The 21,499-nt window shown below is 41.6% G+C and overlaps 1 protein-coding gene and 1 long non-coding RNA gene across 3 annotated transcripts in view; one reads left to right on the top strand and one right to left on the bottom strand.

Annotated features, from left to right (window-relative positions):
* The window catches only part of LOC139773851 (ankyrin repeat and SAM domain-containing protein 1A), a 47,331-nt gene that overhangs the window by 12,028 nt on the left and 13,804 nt on the right, over positions 1-21,499 (bottom strand). Inside the window, exons 8-12 of one of the 2 annotated variants that reach the window (XM_071708626.1) lie at positions 19,924-20,136; positions 19,261-19,531; positions 18,364-19,050; positions 14,853-15,027; positions 50-370 (exon numbers count right to left, since the gene is read on the bottom strand). In XM_071708626.1, coding sequence (XP_071564727.1) covers positions 50-370; positions 14,853-15,027; positions 18,364-19,050; positions 19,261-19,531; positions 19,924-20,136 — 1,667 coding nt within the window. The remainder of the gene's footprint in view (positions 1-49; positions 371-14,852; positions 15,028-18,363; positions 19,051-19,260; positions 19,532-19,923; positions 20,137-21,499) is intronic. The other variant, XM_071708627.1, reaches the window with a different exon arrangement.
* LOC139773854 (uncharacterized) lies at positions 5,770-9,122 on the top strand. Its single transcript, XR_011718440.1, has 3 exons — positions 5,770-7,841; positions 8,153-8,371; positions 8,460-9,122. It is a non-coding gene; the product is annotated as an uncharacterized lncRNA (long non-coding RNA).

Below are 21,499 nucleotides of genomic sequence, written 5' to 3'. Positions count from 1 at the left end.
GCCTTTGCTGGCGAAATCAAAAGCAGAGCGTGCATGGCGATAAGATTACCTAGCCTCGTTTGGAATTCTTTCTCGAGCTCGCTGACAAACACCGACTCTCGTACAAGACCAGTTCCGAATGACGCCATGATCTCCGAGATCTTAGCCCATTCCTCCTGCTCGTCGAACGGGCTCATTATGCTGAGAGACTTCTCGTCCCTGTCGCGATCCCGGTCACCGGTAAGCCGAAAGGCGACCTCGCCGTCCTCGAGACGATCTCCACCCCCGCCGTCGCCGCCGGTTCCCATCCCGCATGCGGTCTGACCGTAGACGTTCCGCAAGCGGCGCAAAGTACGCGGCCGTTCAGCCGTGACGGAGCCCTTTAACAAACCTATCAGCACGCCGATTACTACCTCGCAATCCCTCTTCTTTCCCATGCTCCGATATATCGTCCGTTCATACGTACGAACTTCATACAGTGTTTTTAAATACGAATTTTAAGTCGCACACTTGTGTTCGAAAAAAAAATGAATAAAATTAAAGTTGCTTAATTTCCATAATTGTATGAAACATTTGAATGTTGTGGCCAATCTTTTATTTGTCACAAGGAACACGGCATTAAAATACTTGAAAAATAGCGGCAGTAGGAGATTATCTTTGTACAAATGCAAATGTCCTATTCTCTAGCTACGATTTCTACGAAAATCTTGAATCGATTTAGCAAACTTCATACATTACGCCAATTGGTCGTTTTGCATTGTGCGATTTCAACAGCTTCCAAGTCCTCGCGGACATGTCAATTATTATTGTCTACCGAGTCTTGATAATGCATATGCAGCACAAACCAGTGAATTTACAGACACGTTGAATATTCATTGTATAGATGTATCATTGTCTCGACGAGAGAATTAGCCGGAGGCTAATCAAGACTGTCTTGTGCCATCACGATCGTTAAACAATTATGTCGACGAGAAGCTTTAGCGATTTCGCATTTGTGAAACGACCATATATACGTTGTCATTTATGTAAACAAAAAATTAAACGAATTATTTCAATTAAAAAGGCTCTAAGCGTAAAAAGACATTAAAAATTTAGACTTCATATGCTCATTCAAATGTAGTTTCTGATAAATCGCGTTACAGAGAGGAACTTCTCTGAATGGGAGAAAAATTATTTGCGTCCTTATACGGATACCACACATACTTTCTCTCCGCGCAGTGAAACGATATATTCAACGTGCGATCTCGCCTCATAATTTCCCCTCAAGCACTCAGGAACTTGCATTCCTTCACATCACACAGGTGCAAATAATTTCCCAATTTCCCTCTTCTCATTCCTTTCTACGGTCCTTCGCTCATTTATCACAGCACCCCACGCATCCCGCGCAAAAGAGGTGCTTGTTACAACAAGCTCGCTCGTTGTGGCGTTTCTACAAGGACGATTCGTTATTTGTCGTCGACAATCGACGACCTACAAAAGCGCGCGATAGAAATTCCTTCATACGAATTCCGTAAATGAGGATTCGCCAACCGGACGGGAGGAGGGAAGAAAAAGGACCCAATTTAAGCCACGGTTGCTCTTTCAAAGACATCCTCCGCTCCTCCCGAGAATACGCTGCGTACGACACAAGTGGCATGCTCAGGCACACGCGCACGCATACACGCGCGCCCTTAATGAAAAGCTCATAAAAATATAAAATAGAAGCGAGGAGAAGGCGAGAGAGTAACGTGTGCACGTTCCGAGAGGCAAACGTACGTAATTTTAATTAAAACTCCATCGCGGAGGGCGTCGTCCGCTTACCGCTGTCGCTCTCCCGTCTCAGCCACGTTATATTATGTAGGTAGTTATTCAAGTCATATACACAAATTATACTACATAAATTCTCGCCTTTTCCATCTCCTCCGTTGCTCCTCCCTGTTAACCACTATCTAAAGAACTGATTTGTTCATTTGGCTTTGCAGAAAAGATACAACGACCGAACATTCTTCGAATCTAGGCATCAAATTCTTTTGCAAATTTCCACGTCTTATGTAAAAATCTAAAAGTATTTAAGCTCGCAGTTTTCGTATTTTTGAAAATTTTCTAAATTTATCCTTGGGCTACTATTTAACAAATTACATAAAAGTAAATGTAAATTTAAATGTCATTATACAATTTTATGATGAGCAATTAGAAGTTTAACAATATCGTATAGACAACTAGCAGAATAATCAAGATAATCAGTTCTCTCATTTGTAACTTAATAACATTTTAATATGTATAAATTCTTAATTGTGTCTTAATTCCGATCATTAATCTCGCCCTTGTAACAGAAACTCGCCCTTCCGCTTGTCGTAATGCTCTTTTTTCGCCACGGAAATTTTCGTGCGGTCCATTAAAGCGAAGGAAAAATCTGCGGACAATTCTCATCGACTATAAACATTAAAGTAATTCTTGCGTAAATAAGTGCGCGTGTGCTGGGTCTTCAGAAGGAAAGAGAGGGATTTCAGGAGATATTAAAAATGTATGACTGTTAAAGAAACTCGTAAACATTATGCCATTATACTTTTTAAATCCGTACTCCTGCCCGCGCGCTATTAGATCGATCAGGAAAGTTATTAAAATCCGCAATAAACCCGTTCAATCTTATATTGCGAATCGCCGGATAGAGGATTATAAAAATCGAAGTTCTCTCGGTAGATAGATGCCAACAGGTCATGGACAGCATCCGCAAAGAACCGTGAAACGGCACAAATTAGTTTCAATGTTACAGCAATTTATCAAGAATCGATTTTAATTTCCCGCGGTATTATTCAGCTGCTTTAGTTAATAAAAATCATTCCTTTTATTTACTAAATTATCTGAACTTAATATATTATATATTTTAGTCTGTATTTTTCTGTAAATAACGCAGATGTGTTTTTGATATTTCTTTGTAGATGGAAACTAATTCATATTAAAGTAAACTTTGAATACGCAAGTTTCTCAACGTTGCTTGATCACGAACGAAATTCTGCGGATCATAGGCGCCGCGCGCGATCATCCATAAATTACTTCGGCCCTCATCCAATTCTCGGCAGCATTATTATCTCCCACCAGCTCATTTATCTTATTAAGTAACAAAGACTTCCTAATATTACTATTATTCCCTCGATTATGAGACCACATAGACGCCGAGAAACGATTAACGCATTAATATACGTGTTATTGCCATATACCACAGAGTATTATTACCATTTAGATGAATTAAATCCACGTACAATCAATTAAACTCAATTAGCCGTAGGTGCGATGTGAATTCTTGGATAAATTACAACTCCGGTGAAATCGCGGCTTGCAATGAAACCAACGATTTACGCCAGCGATAGCACGGTTGCAGCAGATAATTACTGACCTTGCGTATCGTCCGAGCGCAATGTAAGTTTCGTGTATATGAACTTGTAGCGGAAATTATTATTTCGGAATTCCGTGTACCTATTTTGCGACATTCTCTTACGCTTAATCAAAAGTGCATTTATCTAATATATTCAACTAATACTTTATATGTATAAGTAAATGGAAAAATATTTAATTATTAATTTTCTTAAAAAAAGAAGCCCCTCTTCAAAAATATTAAAAATTAAACGTTATCTCTCTCGCGCGAAATATATTTTCTCGTCCTATGGTTATTATTTATGAAGTAACCGTATACACGTCAGTAATCGTGAATCGTGAGATTCTTTGTCTGACCCGTTGCATGGATTATCTTTCGGAGATAATCGTTATCTACATCAAACAAGAGGCGTGCCGCAACGCAAGCGATTGCTGTATATCGCGGTTTTCTATGTGTTAACCGCCGATTACACGGTAATCGCTAATTAGTTACTCGAACTTTTCAGTCAACGTGTTGTCGTATTCGATCGCTATTGACAATGAGACGAACGTAGCGCGCAAAATCGTTTCGTGAAAGGCCGTCGTCGACTCGTCATAGGAAGCGCTAATGCTAAAGCGAACGAGAACCGAATGAGAATGATGCCCGCGATTGATGTGAATTCAACTGAAAACCTTCGACGGTTTCCGCCTTCATATCGCCTATACTCAATTATTCATGATGGAAATTTTGCGAGAATAGACGATCCAAACAAGCAATTTACTGCTTAAATGTATTTAGATATTCGATGCAAATTTCTGTTACACATTGGCGTTGAAAATAAAAATGAGCGAATGCCAGAACGCGTTGTCTATTTTTAATATAAAACACTGACTCGAAGCGTATTTATACACTCTCAGATATTTAAGTCAGTGATTTATCGGAGTTCGTTATTTCAATGTGCTGTGATTTCAGGTAGCGGACACGAGACTCACTTTTATTCATTGTCGCGGCGTATTCAACTTTTAATTTTACATGCATCCTTTATACGCAGCACGCGCAGCAGCATATTATTTTACATCATACTCATTAAGCAATGAAAGCAGATTTTTGAAACAATAACTCTTGCTACATATGCGACTGGCAAAATATTTTTCCACCAATGTGAAAACACGCAGAACGATATTGTTTCACCGAAATATCGCGAGCTGAAATTTTTACCAGTGACTACGTAATGAGTCACAGTTAGTGAAAAATAGGACGCCTTATATTTCTGCGGTGTGTGACATAATGGGTTTGTTCTTAATATCACGTTTATCTAGTACTCGTAAGTTGGGATTATAACGTAACACTTATGGCAAGACGTGTGCCAGAACTAAAGATAGAATGCCGCCCAAGAATAACAGAATCGCGAGTCTGAAATAAACGGGGCGAATAACACTCGGCGAGAAAGTCCCTTGTTGTACAGTGTTGATTGTTAAAGTTAAATCATTAATGGAAATACAACTTCTCTTTTAGCTTATATTTTATAGATATACATAAACTGTGTTAAAAGTTAAGAGCGATACGCAAATTGTTTGTGCAAAGAGCTAAATTTACTTAATTTCGCCAGTAAATTTAAATCAAGTCTTGATGTGTGTTTTTACTATAAATATTTTTCTGCATCATAAATAAGAACGAATTAAGAGAACCTGTTTCATTAACGGACATAAACGGATTTCTTTTTGTCTAGCTTTCTCTTTTTTTTTTATCTACCTGCGCTTTCCATATGCGGAGCACAAATGAGCGTGCTTAGATTTCTTAATAGAATTTATCGTAGTGAAATCGAATCGTACACACATGATTTGAAAGATTATTAAATTAAAAAAAAAACACCGATAAGATAAAACAGCTTTGTTACTCGTGTAAACTCCTCGTTTAAATTCCTCTTTTCGAGCCGGCCTTTTCCTGACGCACACAATCGCCGAGGACAAACTATTATAACATCAAGCAGCGTAACGAGCAACAAGTATCGTGCTTTTTGCGAGGCACGCCAGGAACTTTGAACACATAATGTTTCTGCGGAGTGCACGTGGCATGACAACAAACACACAGAGACACACGCATACTTCGCACAAACACACGGAGGAGGGGGCCACGTACCCACGGACGCAAAAGTCCACTATCCCCCCCTACTATCGATGCTCTTCGATGTGCGTTCTCCGTACCTCGTCTCTCAATGTCGTCTGTATCCTCCGTTCTCTTTCGCACCGAATGGACCTCGAATGCACGTCCCTTTCTCACGCGAGGGACACGTACGCCCCTCGGAAACGCGCTCTCGCTCCGATCAACGGACGAACGGACTACCGGCCGGCAACAGTTTTTCTGACCGATGGCGGCACGCCCCGCGCGCACGATCCACGATCCACCTCGATCCACCTGTCCGATCGATCGGCGCGACACTGAAGAAACCGATCGCGCCGCTCGATCGTCGATCGTGAGCAATCACGATAGTTCCCCACCACTACCTCGCGCGAACTCGTGCTCGTGAGCCAGAGCGTATCACTTCATCGGCGCGACGAATTCCAGCCGGGCTTCCTCAGGATTCCAACCGAAAACTCTTCATCAGTTCAAAATTCACGGTAACGAACGAGCCCGAAGTTAATTGCTCGGAGAGTCGTCGACGATATCTTCCACCTCGGAACGCATGTCAGAGATCTCGTTTCAGTTCGCTGTTCTCTTTAACCGCGGCATTTGCGATAAACGTGGGAATTCTGCTTCGGACTGACGCCCGGGATTGAAAGTGCCGGCGCAGGTATATGATTTAATTCACCAGAAGTCGACTACGATCGACACGACTGGACACGACTGACCTACTCAAGGCCGTTCCATGGTCGTTGCACCAGCATAGTTGGCAATTCATTACACATCGATGACATCGAGAGAAACAGTGAACTTTCTCGGTTGTCCCGCGCTATCGGAAAAAAACGTTGAAGACCAAACGCGCGCTCGGAACTGCACGATTTTCGGACGCTCGTGACTTCGTGTCGCTTGTAGCAAATCAGTCAGGCGATACGTACGCGCCGGGATCTTCGTTGCGCCACGAGTCTGGTTAACGAGACGACTAATTCGAACGTGTTAGGTCCACGAGGAGGAGGTGGTCGTGACGGCAAAGCGGCGGTGGTGGTGGCGGAGTAAAAGACGGCGGGGGGGAAAGGGGCGAGAACGGACCTCGGTCCTCTCTCGCCACCCGCACTCCCGATCGACAATAATACGCGAGAGAGAGACACCGCAGGAGGAACCCGGAAAGGAGAGAGAGAGAGAGAAAGAGAGCGAGGGCCGAGAGTGGGACCATCGTGCGACGGTCGTGTTGGTGCAGGGGCCCGGCGTGTTCGTAGCGTGGAAAGATGACCTCAGAGATGGGACTATCATTCTCCGGGACCCCGAGCCGAAATTACGGCTTGCTGCACTTGCTGGTGGTGGGAACGAGGATCTCTTGCCTTTCATCTCGCTACCACCGCACTCGATCATCCACCTTTCGCCTTTATTATTGATACTAACGCGCAACAAACGAAATTGCTTGGGGTATTCATTTTCGTGCGCTGATACACCAGGAGAAGTACGAACTCTCGAGAGGCATTTTTTTCATACGTCTGGTTATTCCGATGTTTATCGAGGTGTTTCAGAACCGTGCGGAGTACTTATTAATTAAAAATCACTAATTTTAATATTATATCGCTTCTATTATAGTGAACCGATAAATTCGTAATTTGTGATACCGAAACGCGGTCACTTATTTCCTCCAATCGGCATTTTTATACGTTCGTAGGGAGGTACGATAGAGTTCTGCCATAAATTCGCAAATAAAAATAGATCTCTTTGAGCAGCTTACGTAAAACTGGCTGCACGACTGTCACGGTTTGAAGCGTCGAAAAGGGTACCTCTCGGTCCTCGGTCGGGGGATTTCTATCGACCGTCGGCCCACGAACCGCCTTGCCGAAGTACATTTACTACGCGGACGTGACACGTCGAGTCGAACTCAATTGTGCAATTAATCGCGACTGTACCTTCGTTATTTTAAAAAAGAATTTGTGTTCATTTTGAGTAAAGGCGACCATTTCTTGCCGAGGTCACGTTGCGATTATAAAATCTCTTTGTATGCGTAACTGATACTGAACGTCAATAAAAATGACGGTCCACATCCGTTCGCGCTTTCACGCCGACGAATCGTTCGTCATCTAAATGTCTTAGGTAAAACCTGCGGAATAACATATATGTATACGTAAGTCGAAAATGCCTATTCGTATTCTACTTAGGTTCACATTCTCCGACCGGTGATATTCAGCAGACGTATGAATTTCGTTAAACGCGTTATTTCGGGCTTTAGGGGCCACGAAAACCTTGACACGAACCTGACAAGAGGATGACATAGACGGCGCAATGAATACTGACGCGCCGAGCATACACTTGCAGATGGAAGGAGTCGAGTCTCGCCGTATCTTGACTAGACTCGATCATTGTCATGTTAATAAACAGAAAATAGATATTGATCCAGGTGAGATAAGACTGTTAGATATAATTCCACGTTTCCACGCACGTAATTAATTCGTATCCACTGTCACACTGTCGGTGTGTAGCTTTATACGTTACCCGAAATTATAATATGCAAATTGAAATTACCCGAAATTATAATATGCATTTTATTTTCTATTTTAATGCTTGATTCACATTTTATAGAAGTAAAGGTACATAATTTTGATATCAAGGCGTGTTTTAAGTAATATGTGTCTCATAATGAAGCGTTATCTGACGTAGGCGACAAGCTGGTGCCGCGCAGTCGACAAATTCATTACTCCGCTTTTCTAGGAGACTTCTTGGAGGTCATGACTAATGCAGGCCTCGGTAATGCCTGAACTCGGTGAAACGGTATAACACGCATCAAAACGCTGCGCATTGCGCGCGCGCGCGCACACACACATGTACGGCGAAACTTTTCCCACCGCAATTGGGTTTCAGACGAATACTCATCTTGTCAACAACACCAATCACATGTCTCAGAAAGAGAGAGTCACACAAACCGGATAAGTAATTACCCCTAAGTTTACTTTTTATGCAACGAGACAAATGCGTACGTGCGCGCACATATGTACACAGCTACACATATACTTTTCAGAATTACAATTCAGAGGAAACTGTACGCGAATGACAGGAAATTTCACACAACGAGGAAGCTAATTACCGATTGACTAATCACTGATTAAGGCCACGAGATAACCTTTCCCGTGTCCCAACACTTCGTTCGTTGACTACGGCACGAATCGCTTATCACTGTATTATAAGTATTATAATTATGAGTACAGGATTAATCGAGTTCTTGACGCGACGAATGATCGTTTCGAACCGAAGCGTTGCCGCCAAAAGAACGAAGCGACTTGATATCGCGTGAGTCACATCCCACGGTCCACACATTCCTGCGTGATGTCATAATATGGCTCTCACGCACACATGGCTCTCTCGCGCAGTGGTCAAACGGCCGCCGAGAGAGAAGTAAACCGGCCAAAGTATTTCATTTTCCTGAATGCGAGTCACCGTTACTGCTAAACGTGCGATGTGGTTGACACGTTAACGATAGCCGCGAAACAGACCTTCGATTTTTGTTGGCGTTGCCTCTCAAAGTGGCTCTATTAACTCCAGAGATCGTGACGATAAGCCAATACATTTCTCGAAAAAAATACTGTTGACTCTTCAAATAAAAATCTACATATTTTTTATTAAATTTTCATGAATTTTAATAATAAGCAAAGAAAATATATGAGATGTTAATTGCATAAATTTATTTTTTACGTTTCAGTTTTATATGATTTTATTCCCCGAATCTTTTTTTCGGATTATATTTTTATCTCTATATCTTTTTTTTATAAATACGGAAATGTGTCTTTCAAAAATGAAAGGTTTTAAAGATATTTAATTATATTAATCTTAAAGAGTTAAAAATAATTCAATTAATTTATCTGGAAATATTATTATTACGTATAAGCTTCCTTTCAAAGTTAAATGCCTAATTGCCAAATTCTGTCCATCGCTTTGAAACACACAATTTAAATTAATTGTTAAGTATAGACGCACAATTTTGTACAGTCAATGCAAATCAATCATCGGTTCAGTGATCAAGACATTCATTGCCGAATGGAAAGCGTCGCTAATGGCAAAGTGCGCAGCGCTCATAATTTATGGAATTACCAATGACGAGCGAACATAACTAATGAAGAATGACCTTTCGTAACGTCCAGTGAAACGTAATTTGTTACGTACGCGTGATTCATTATACCGGCATAATTTTTCATCGCGGACAAAAAAAGATTTGACCCTAATAATCGCGTGTTCCTTCACGTCGCGACGAGAACTGCGAGAAGCGGGACAGACATAGAACGTTATCGAATGCATCGCGTACTATCGCCGCGGCAAACAGGGTCGCAAACGGGAGGTCAGTTATCCCAGAACAATGGTAGTTTATTTTCGCAGCGCTAAATCCATAATCGCGAAAGGGGGGAGGGGGGGTCTTATAATTTCGTCCATAGAGTTTACTGTTCTTCCTGACGACGACAAAGGCAGCCACATACTTTCCGTTACGGTCATAAACGGAGCACAATGAGCGGGGTTAACTAGCTGCCCGAAAGTGCATTCCGGTTATGTCTCTTCCGACGAGATTGTTAAAGCCACGAGCCGATTTTTGTACCGTAAGACAGAGTGCAATAACCATGCGTTGATATTCACTTCTATATACAAAGTAGAAGGTCCAGTTGCTTCATCTTCCAGTAGGATTGAAGTAGTTTAGATTGTTATTGAAGTAATTCAGACGTCTTAACACAGAACACACCGAATATATTTCAAGGTAGAAAGTTGCGAGATAGCGGTGATCAAAATTGAGCATCTTACTGATTTTCAATGAGTTTAAAACTAAAAAACAAAGAATTAGAAAGGCGTTTCTTTAAAATGCAACTTGTAAATCACGGATAAGTCATAAGAAGCGAAACATGAGTAATAGAAATTATTAATGTTAAATTAATTTCTCGCGACATTTATCGGTTAGAATTGCCATGCGAAACGATCGTATGCGTATGTCTATGTGCAATTGCCGTATCTTATTACGAGTTAACGCGGTTGGGAACGCACGGTCAACATGTATTCGCTTGTAACACGTATCCCACCGGATGTCATAATATCGTTCGTCTTACTGCAAGCAACATATTAATCGTCCACTTACCAGCTATCAAGTGTAATGCGATTCGTCTTAAAACACACTTAGTAATTGTTAATGAAATAGGATCATAGAGATTTCGGAGACGATATTATTAATCATTATAATTTCAATAAATTTCTTGATATGCATTTTGTCGTAATAATAAACTATTGTGATAATATAAATATTGTAATAATATGGCATAAGTAAATATATAGACAAAAAATAAAAACTGGATAAATAGTCTATCAATTAATCTCGCCATGTAACCTAGGGCAACTAATTTACTTGATAAAGTATGAATTTTGCCTTTATCTTGAGAAAAGTTGCATGGATAACACTTATGATATTGATAAAGAGTTCATTTAAAATCCGACAAAGCCTTGTCATTAAATATCATTGTCTTATCATTAAATATCCATTTTAAGTTTCTGCACACTCACCACGAAACGTGAGGGGCATACGTTGCGTAATCGTGTCATGTCGCTTTTATATAGATTTTGAAAAATGCACATTTCACGTACATTATATGAACAAAAAAATTGTTTTGCACTTGCGACGAGAAGAAAAGATATAACTTTGTAACGTAAGTTGCATAATTTGTCATTATGTATATACGGGTGACAAAGATAGACCAGCAAAGTGTGTCCGATAAAACAATGTGTTATTCATGGAGACTCACCTTGCTCCACTTTTATCTTTCGTTACAATACACACTGCAGTATCCTTTTTTGCATACGAGTTTTAATCGCACGCTTTATACTCACGCTGAACATAACAAATATACACGATATATATAAGACTATATCACGCAGTTGATCACTAAAAATCACGTATAATATTCAGAGTATGCAGCCACAGAAGTTAAACAAATTGCAAAACATGCACATATAAAATATAAACGCAGCGCGATTCCTTACAATATCGTAAATAAAGTTTTGCCAAACATTAAATACGTTTTTCCCTTAACTTATTTAGTTAAGTTGTTATTCCCATATTTACACATTTGGGGATTAATCCGAAAATATTATTGCAATCTGGATTAATTAGAAATATACCGAAAAATGATACTTAAAATATACTGCCATAAATTGTGCTAGGATTTATCATCAAAATGTGACATGTTTTTTATAATTGCGTAATTTGGAATATATACAAGATAGCAACAGGACAAATTCTCATTATCGAAGAAATAAAATACTCAAAATTCTTTCAAATAGACTTCACTAGAAATATAATTAGAAAAATTTATCTTGTTGAAAATCTTGTATATATCCTATCATATTTGGGACGGGATTTTTGGAAAAGAAATAAGTATTAAACTGTGATCACATGACCGGTCTATTATTACGGAATAACAAAGATTATAATAAAAAGGATGATGAATCTGCAAACTACAATGGCATTATAACGGATAAAAAAATTTTGCGAAAGCTCAGAGGAGAGACATAAGCGACAAAATGACTCAAGACATCGCATACAATAGCAGCATAACGTTTATTAGCACATGAAGGATATTATAATTGCTTAAATTTAAAATGTAAATATATCGCGCATATTTGTATAATTTTATATACGTATACACAGAGGTTGGCCATTATAATATTTGGACGAAGCATTTGACGCAAAATAAAATATTAAATCAGTCGTAAAATAAGGTATAATATTATCAGACCTAATTCAATGTATCAGATGACACCGTCTCTTATTTTAGCGTCTCATAAATGTTCTAAGTATATTTGAATCAAAAAATCACAGAATTGATCACAATTTAAGGTTTATTAATTCATAATTAATCCGCAATTATTACGCTTGGAGTGAATAAATATATAACCATGTATGCTGCATGCATATCAATTAATATGTATATAATAAAGATAAAAATTATGTAATTGTTGATATTTAGTATTAATGTTATTATCGTAAGATATGCCATTTAATTGTGTGGGAAGAAGACATTACTATTCAGTTCAGTATTATAGCAATGTATAGACATTAATACATTCTGGATATATTTAAATATCATATACTTAATATTTAAAAAAAAGAAATATCAAAATCAGATATATCTCTAATATCTATATGACTCAATAAAAATACATGGTAATCCGAACCTACAATATATATAAACAATTTACTATATATAAATATCTATAGAATATCTTTTTTTTAAATATATATTTATATAATTTTAATTAGAAAACATAACAAAAAACTCTCTTCTCTGCGATATAATTTCCAGTCTTTTGAATCCTTAATCTCAGTTTCTCTCTCAAGCATTTATAGCCTTTCTTACAATTACCTTGCTGCATTAAATTGCACATTCGACATGCAAATGTTGTATATCTCATATAAATATTAAATATCGTGAAATATCAACTACCAGGCGCATTATATACAAAATAAAACGTTATAAAATAATTTAATTTCATTAAATTCTAATAACGCGAGATAAATGTACAAGGTCGTACATAATGTTATTTTGTGCATGTAATTAATTATTGGAATTATATTAAATATTTCCAGAGAAAGATTTTATTTATGCGGACGATTCTCTAATAGACTAGCTATGTATTTACTACCTATATCAAGTAATATATAACGCAATCGAAATCTGATTTGTCCCGCATACATTATTGACATATTGAGGCGAAGATAAAAGTGAAGATATGTAATAAAGCGACTATCGATATGTATACATCGCAATGCTATTTGTAATAAGTATACAATCTAAGGAACTATTTATGTCTCTCTAATCGTAACATGCGTAAAATTCCTAATATTTCTAACATTTCTATACGATGAACACTCTGTTTTCGAGATTTCTATCATTCGCTACGAAGGACTTCGCCTAATCCATTAGATTAACCGGGAATAACTATCGATAACAGGGAGCACCGAGCTAGCCCGAATAACGAACTCGGATCGTTAGCTTTTTGTTACAACGATTGTGCTTGCGCGGCACGTCTTTCGCTTTGCGTCGGCAAAGATTGAAATCCAGAACCGACAGATTTTATTACCGTAGGAAAACCGGGGCCGCGTTTCGGGGAACATAGATGCGCCGATCCGTATTCCATATCGACGCCGCCCAAAATCAAAGAAAGATATAGGGCGAATTTCGATTAAAACGGACCACTACGTAGAACTACTTCCGAACTGCCGAAACACGACCGACGAAAATTCGGACTTCTTTTTCGGTGTTCCTGACGCTAAAGTACGTCCGGCTCGATCAAGCCAAAGAAGATCTACGTCGCACACTGTACAGAACGTTTTCTTTTGTGGGGGGAGAGGGGGGGGGAGAAAACCACCCCGTGTGATTTATCTGTTCTTTCGGGAGCAGACTCGGAAGGTTCGTTTTGTGGTACGGCATTACAAAAGGGCGAGTGTACGATAGAATACTCCTTAAAATGGGTAATGAAAATATAAATATCACTTGTATTGGATTAAATATCGCGTGTAGGTACACAAATCACTTTAATACTCTTTATAGTTTGTGCATAATATCCAAAGTACGTCTTTTACGAAGTCCTCTTTATCTCAATTTCTCCGACGATGCAAGACAATCTTATTTGCGAACTTTTAGGTAATCAGTTACATGTACCAAGTTATTATTGAAATAAATTTTAATTGCAAACAATGTGTATATACATATATACACACACACACAATTACTTTAAAATATATCTTCTAGATACTGTTACGCAGACCAGCTGCTCCTAACGTATATTTTATTAGTTTATTACACGAGTAAGAATAAGATCTGTGTTGCAATGCTCCAAAATCTCTCTCTCTCTCTTTTATATCTATGTACCGATAAGGAAATGGAAGCAAAAATAGTGAAAAGGATAAAAATAGTACCGATTTATGTCTTCATGCCGTTATTACATCCATTTGTCAAACCTTCCGGGTCGTGATATAAATATATACTGTGCTGTTACACGAACGCCACAAATATGTAAATATTAATGTCGATAACAGACGGGGGATGAAAGTAATTTAATACATGAAATTGAATACATAAAATTATTTCAGCATCAACACCATCACCTTTAGGTGACACTATACATATGTACAACTCGCCTCGTAGCTTCCTGCCCCGTTTTCACCAATGCAGTACGAGTTCAACAATACATTGCGTACTTAAACGGGAAAAGAGTCGAGAGACTTGCTTTTAGAGTGCATGTCCCAAGAAACGTCCCCAATCGTCGCGTTAGCGGTGTTTCAGACAGACGGTAAAAAGACAGAAACGTAACACAACGGTTATGCATGTACACGTGGGCAGAAAGAAGCGTCATGCGGTGCAGCCAAGCGTGCGTTGCTGTTTACCTGCAAACGGCACGTCGCCGAAGTATTCCTCGACATTGTCCGTGGACATGCTCTTGTCGGACAGCGATACGCTGGACAGCGAACCGCTTGACGCGTTGAGTGATCCACCGGTGGGAAATTGCAGCAGATCTTCGTCCGTTTCCGTTTCCATGTCGCGGGATCTTCGCTTGTACACCTATTGACAAATCAGCGCCATTTGAAGAAGAAGCGAGATTCCCTCCCGCCTAAAGTACACGCTACAAATATTGCAGGGAAATACTGCGGGAAAGGGCACATTTTCGACGCTTCGATTTCCAAGCCTTCAATATCTGCCGTGAAAAACTCGGATACTGATCATGTTGTTGGATTTATGGCAGTTGCGTTTTACAATTTGCCCGCGACCACTATTACTCTGGACATATATCGCCGTTATCACGAAATTGTCAACATTCGTATTTTATACACGGATATTTACAGTCGATATAAAAATTCCCCCGTGAGCCGCGTCGCGTTGCGTCGCGTCGCGTCGAGCCGCGGCAAATCACACGATGGAAAAATGAAGCCAATCCTATCGCGATGAAAATTTATTGAAACGAAACGTTTGCGTGCAGGCACGCGAGAAATATGCCATGTAAATCGGAGGGAAAATAAATACGCGTGGTCAACCTAAAGCATATTTATTTATTCGAATAAAAATCTATACCTTTTGACATTAATTCTTTCGATTCCGCTGACGGCGAGTCATAAATGACAAATATAATACGATTTTTCCAGCATTCTTGAATTTTATGATCCGCAAAGAATTATTGCTGCAAATATTGCGATGTAGTTCACATAGGAATTATTTTATATCTACATCAAAAATTATTTTTATTCTAAAAAATGAAAGATGAATAACTGAGGATGTGTGTGAATAACCTTAATACTGATAATAATTAAAGTTACAACTTAGTATAGTTTGTACAGATTTACGTTTAATTACATATGTGTATTTTTATATGTATTTTTACATATTACGTTATATTAATAATAAGCTATAACCAACGCGGTCAACGTAACGTCATTTATGTTTAACAGCGAGGCGTATTAAACCACCGAAAATTGCGTTACGCCACTCAAAGAGACCTCGCGTTTTGATTTACTAAGTGCAAACTGCACGAAACGGCGAGCTGCTATTTCATCGCGCGTTCTAGAAAGGCTCTAACGCAATTAAAATTTGACGTCAGAGGCCCGACAAACGCTCCGCGGTATCATCTGTAAAACGCCGAGAGCGTCTCGAGGAGACGGCCGGAAACCGTCGCTACAAATTCGTGAATTTCTCTCTCTCCTAACGGCAACGGAGAACGAGCGTTCGCGAGGCGAAGTCAGACAGGCATAGAAGCCGAGGGCTTCATTATTCAAAGGGTGTCGGCGTCTTGCATTCTGCCGCTCTACTGGATTCGCGGAAGTTGACGGGTGAGAAGCAACCATCCATAGAGGGTTCTCCCATCTCTTCGTCCTTCCTCCGACAGGTTCGCGGAGACCCTCTGCCTCCGTGTGCCGAGCACGCTGTCTTCGGCTGCCGTAACGGCGTTCGATCTCCATCATCGAATCATATCAGCTGCTCAACGAATTGAGAATACGCTACTCGGATACTATCGCGAGTCGACCGACGAACGTTGCGGTATTAGTCGTGTAAATTGTGCGATATTACCGATATCAAGTTAACCCTCAATAGCTTCCTCGAGATATCTCGTTGATTGGAATTTCCAATACGTATACTTGTTTGATCTCGTGACTCGGATCTTTGGATCTTATTTAAATTTCGAATCCGGAAATGTGTAGGAATCGCCTGATAGTCCAATGGGGAGTGAAGGGATTTATAACTCATCGAATACCAGAAAGGATATATGCAGCATGTTACGAGAAGAAGGTATCCATGTCTATCAAATAGACGATTTGCATGATGAAGACATCGATCATCTCCCAAGCAAGCGATGTTACACGGTACCACCGGCTGTACACATGAGTTCGCCGTCTTCGCCGCATTCACCGACTCCTTTCTGGATATATTCACTGTGTGATATTTCGTCAAGCGTGTATAGCCGACTGAAAGACACGGATTGCGAATGCATATAGGAAACGGTAGAGAGAAGCTGGGGTGGATGGCAGAGAGATACCGTGGAAAGAGCAAAGAGAGAGAGAGAGAGAGAGAGAGAGAGAGAGAGAGAGAGAGAGAGAGAGAGAGAGAGAGAGAAAGTGGAAGAGAGAAGAAGGGGGAGGGGGAGGCAGGAGTGCGCTGGAACCTGCGTCATGTGCTATGGATATCCATTCGCGGTGGATGGGAATTGAACGTAGTCGGTCTCACAGCAGAACGATCATAGGGCGACGCGCAAACGGCAGCAAACGAGCGAGGCAGGCCGAAAGCAGCGACGGCGGCTGCGAGCGAGGCAGAGGGACGAATCCTTGTAAATCGCATCACAGATCAAACACAGCTTGTATATTAAACGTAACCTGGTAAGACGTCGACTGCTTATCTACTGTCCAAGGCACCAGGTCAAGTGAGAGCGTTAATGGCAACCCTTAACGAGCGCACGTTGCCAAGTTCTTACGTCACGAGCGCGGCTTAAAGGATCGGTAGTTTCGCGTAAACCATCGGCGCGGCGGCGCTCTAAACTCCCCCGCGTTCTCCGCGCGGAGTCTCCACGATCTAACACGTCTTTAGCGGGACTATATCTCGGTATTCCTCGAGACGTATGAGACGGATGTACATACAACATACGTATAAACGTCTACTGATTGCCGTACTTCCAAGCAGCAGCCGAGGATGCAAAATTGAACCGCCGTTGCACGCTTCGCCGAGTGCCGCGCGACAAATCGCGGAAACGCTCCCATTTGAAATTGCTACTGCGTTTGAAACGAACCGCGGAATTCTCACGGGAAATCGAGAATCTTGCATGCACGCACGTACGAGTTAATGCGGGGATAGGAAATTATGTTAGTCGCTTTAAGAGAACCATCCGTTGATTCACAACTTGTCAATATGATTTTCTAAAGCAGCTTTATTTTACAAGAATGGTACCGATTTTTATATATGAAAAAGATAATCATCGCGTTTCTTTCGATAGTCTAATAAACACGCCTGAAACTTGCGTTGTTGCGGAAGCTCGTAATAAGATATTAAGGTAAATGTACCAATGTCTGGACACGTACCTATGTCTGGACATTTATCATTTTTATCATTTTAGTTCTTAAATAAGTTATAACGTGAATTAAAAATCAAAGAATTTAAAGATAAAAATATTTTTCTTGTATTATATTTTTATCTTTGATTTTAATTCGTGTTATACTTATTAAAAAAAAAACTAAAATGATAAAGATGTCTAGACATAGGTCTTAAGTGTCCCGGCATTGGTACATTTACCTTATCACGTATCATCAGCCACTAGCACGTTGCTAATGACCTTTTATTAACTGCCCGCTATCTTTTAGGCATTACACATCCGTCAACCCGGTGCCTCTGCGTGGAGTAATAGCCGCTGATAGCACTTACCTGGCTGAGCGGACGAATACGCTCGTGGATGGACTTTTCCGCTTGCATGGCGGACGGCGGCGGATGATCAGGGGTAGGCGGTTGAACGTAATGCGTAGGGCTGGTCGGCAGCATCATTTGCACGCGTTTGAGACGTTTGTCAGTGGCCTCGCGACTCTCGGACGCGGATTGCACGTCCGCTATCTCACGCCTCTCATCGAGGAGACTCTCCTGGGAAGACCTCAGGGTGAGAAACGCGCTCGATACGAACGTTTGCTCCTGGATCACCGCGTCGCCGTCGCTGCAGGGTGATTTGTCGGTGCACGAGCTGTTCTCCGGCTCGTAGTTCTCGTACGCGTGTCTACGTAATTTCCTACGCGGATTCAGCATCTTGACCGGCCGGTTCTCGTAGATGGACGTTATGGCTACCGGCTCCACCCCGGACTCGCGGCCTTTCTCATCGGCCCCGACCAGCCGCGATTTCATCTCCACGTACTGATCCACGCTTCGCGTAACGTGTCGCAGCTGATCGCGCCGTTTCTGCAGCTGCTCAAGATCGATGTGACTTCGCGCACCGCTGCGCGCCAAGAACAAGTACTCGTAATTGCTCGGCCCTACCGAACTGTCGGCTGATAAAGACATCTGCGTTTGCAGGTGCGTCGGGGATACCGAGAGATTTCGTCTAGGCGGCTTCTTGGGCGGTGTCGGCTGCGGAAGAAGAAGCGAATATTTCTTCACGTTCGCGGATTATCTCACGCGTCCGAATTGTCGTCACATTCACAAATATTCCCAAAAAATTTAATTCGCGATTAATTCGAGAAAGGGCGCAAGGCAATTTTATCTCTTTAATTTTAATCGAAAACATATATTCATGTCATCGAATATATCTTCATAACTTAGATAAACCGGGGACCTTACCGAGACTTTATTGTTGGAAGCGGGGCTGTGTAGCGAGCTGGACAGGGGTGCCATTGGCAAGTAAATCCCGGTGCTGGAATCGTTGGGCAAACAACGACGGTCCCGTGGGCTCGGTCCGCCGACGCTCGAGGATGACGATACGCTCAATTGGTCGGACTCTCTGCCCCCGTATCCCGTGGGCAATGTCAAGGACAGGTCCTCTGATACGAAGCTACCCTCCATTGTGCCGCGTGGCACGGGTGGAGTTTGGTACAGTCCGCTGTCGGAGCCCCTGTGCAACCAAAACTCGGGGTTTCAGCGGAACCAATCGGCTATCTATTATTGGTCGATGATAAATCGACTCGATAGATCGAGAATGTCGGAAACGTACGCTTCCGCTCGATTAATCAGCAAGAAATACAAATATTTCTCACGTCTACACGCCGTTACATTTTGCGCGCTAACAGCATATCTTGAAATTGTATTTGTCTCAAGTATTAGGCGGTATTCTTTAGCAGCAACATCAAAATACGCGTGAATAATTTTCAAAATGTTCTACAGCCGAGTACATGCATGTAAGCTACTCTAATCAAGACTACCTTCGAAAACGTTGATTCGATATTATGAAGTATTCATGTTGTTTCTAATGCAACTATGTGATGCAAAATGCTTGCGTGTCATTACCGTGTAGTGTCGAATGGTAATGGTGTTCTTTTGGTAGTGTTTTGTGGTATATCTTCAGGAGTTTGGTCGGAACTTTCGAGAGTATTTATAGAGTTGAGAGTGTCGGATAGGGACATAAAGACGCTGTCGAAGACGGAACTGGGGTCGGAGTCCTCTGTCTGCTGGAGGGCCCTCCGTACTCCGTTCACCGAGTCCCCGTACTGCTCGTCTTCACTGAAACGCGCACCCCGGTACGTCAACCGTTATCGATTACCAACAATTAACCGCACATCCAAAGCCAAGCAACATATAATCTCGTATATCGTTCAAGCTAGAATAACTGCTATATTCAGCTATGCTTTACTCAATGAAATTTAATTTAATGTTTAGACGGAGTTTTATTGTTCTATCTTATTACGCTAATGTTATTTAATATTTAAATCGTATCGCTCCGCGAATAACGGAAATGCTTAAATTAAAATATTCGCAAAAGCAAAGAGTAAGGATCGCATTATATGTATAAGGATGTAAATGTAAATCGTATGCGCGCTATAGAAAAGACAGCTGCTCCCATTGACAAAATATGGTTCAGTTAAAGACATTCACAGGCAAGTGCCGACTATTTAATGAGGCCACGTCGACGAGGACGGAACACGACGATCGCGGAAAATAGAAGCGAAAAAGGAGTTCGCGGCCCCGAGGGGGTCGGCGGAGGCCACGCGCTCGTACCACGAGGGAGAGAGCAATGGTTATTAGTTTTATGCTGAGACGGGCTAACATTTACATTGTTTAACGTGATAGATTCATTTCGAGGCGGCCAAGCCGGGGCTACCGACGTCAAACATTGATGGTAGAAGTGCGGGAACATCAACGGGAGCTCCCACGCGTTCTCTCGCTCCCTTCTCCCTCTTCCACACGTACATATTGCGTGTCCCTCTTTCTCCTTCGTTCGCTCCCTTACTCTCCGAGTTTTCCTTCATCGTCTCTCTATCACTCTATGTCTTCGTCTTTCTCTCTCTCGCTCGCTGTACCCCACGAGCCAACCAGTCGGGCTTAGCAGCTAGAGCGGTAGCACTGGCACAGAGTACCAATGGGGTGATGCAACGGGGGTGACCTAGGGGCGAACGAGGCGGTCGGACCCACCATCTCGCCTGCCTACATCAGGAAAATTAAACCAAGCCAAGCGGTGCTTAACGCGCTGGGGCTACACGCGGCCGTGCCACCTCCTCCAACCTCTTCCTCCACCTTCGCGTTTCACCCCCCCCTGGCGCCGCCCCATATCCAGGTTCCCTTTTCGGTTCGAGAACCTCTACCTACAACCTTCTCCACCTCCTACGGATACCAACGGTAGCAGCAGCGCCAGCACCAGCCGTCATCATCCCTGGTGCTTGGCCGGCACTCACTCATTCACTCCGCGCTCCGTCCACGTCTACGCTTTTGTTTGTCCAACATCTTCTATATTAAAGCACAGCCGCAGCCGCTGTGCGCGCACGAAGCCTTTTTGCAAAATATTACGAGCCTCCGCGCTTACCCGATCCAATCGCGCTTTCTATTTTTTTTCCGAGGGAGCTCTATAAAGATGGTTTGAGTGATAGAG

This window comes from Temnothorax nylanderi, unplaced genomic scaffold (assembly GCF_030848795.1).
Source record: "Temnothorax nylanderi isolate EJ_2023f unplaced genomic scaffold, tnyl_v1.0 TNYL_tig0070_pilon, whole genome shotgun sequence".
NCBI lineage: Eukaryota > Metazoa > Arthropoda > Insecta > Hymenoptera > Formicidae > Temnothorax > Temnothorax nylanderi.
The sequence above is the reverse complement of the archived record's forward strand: the minus strand, read 5'-3'. Positions and strand labels throughout refer to the sequence as shown.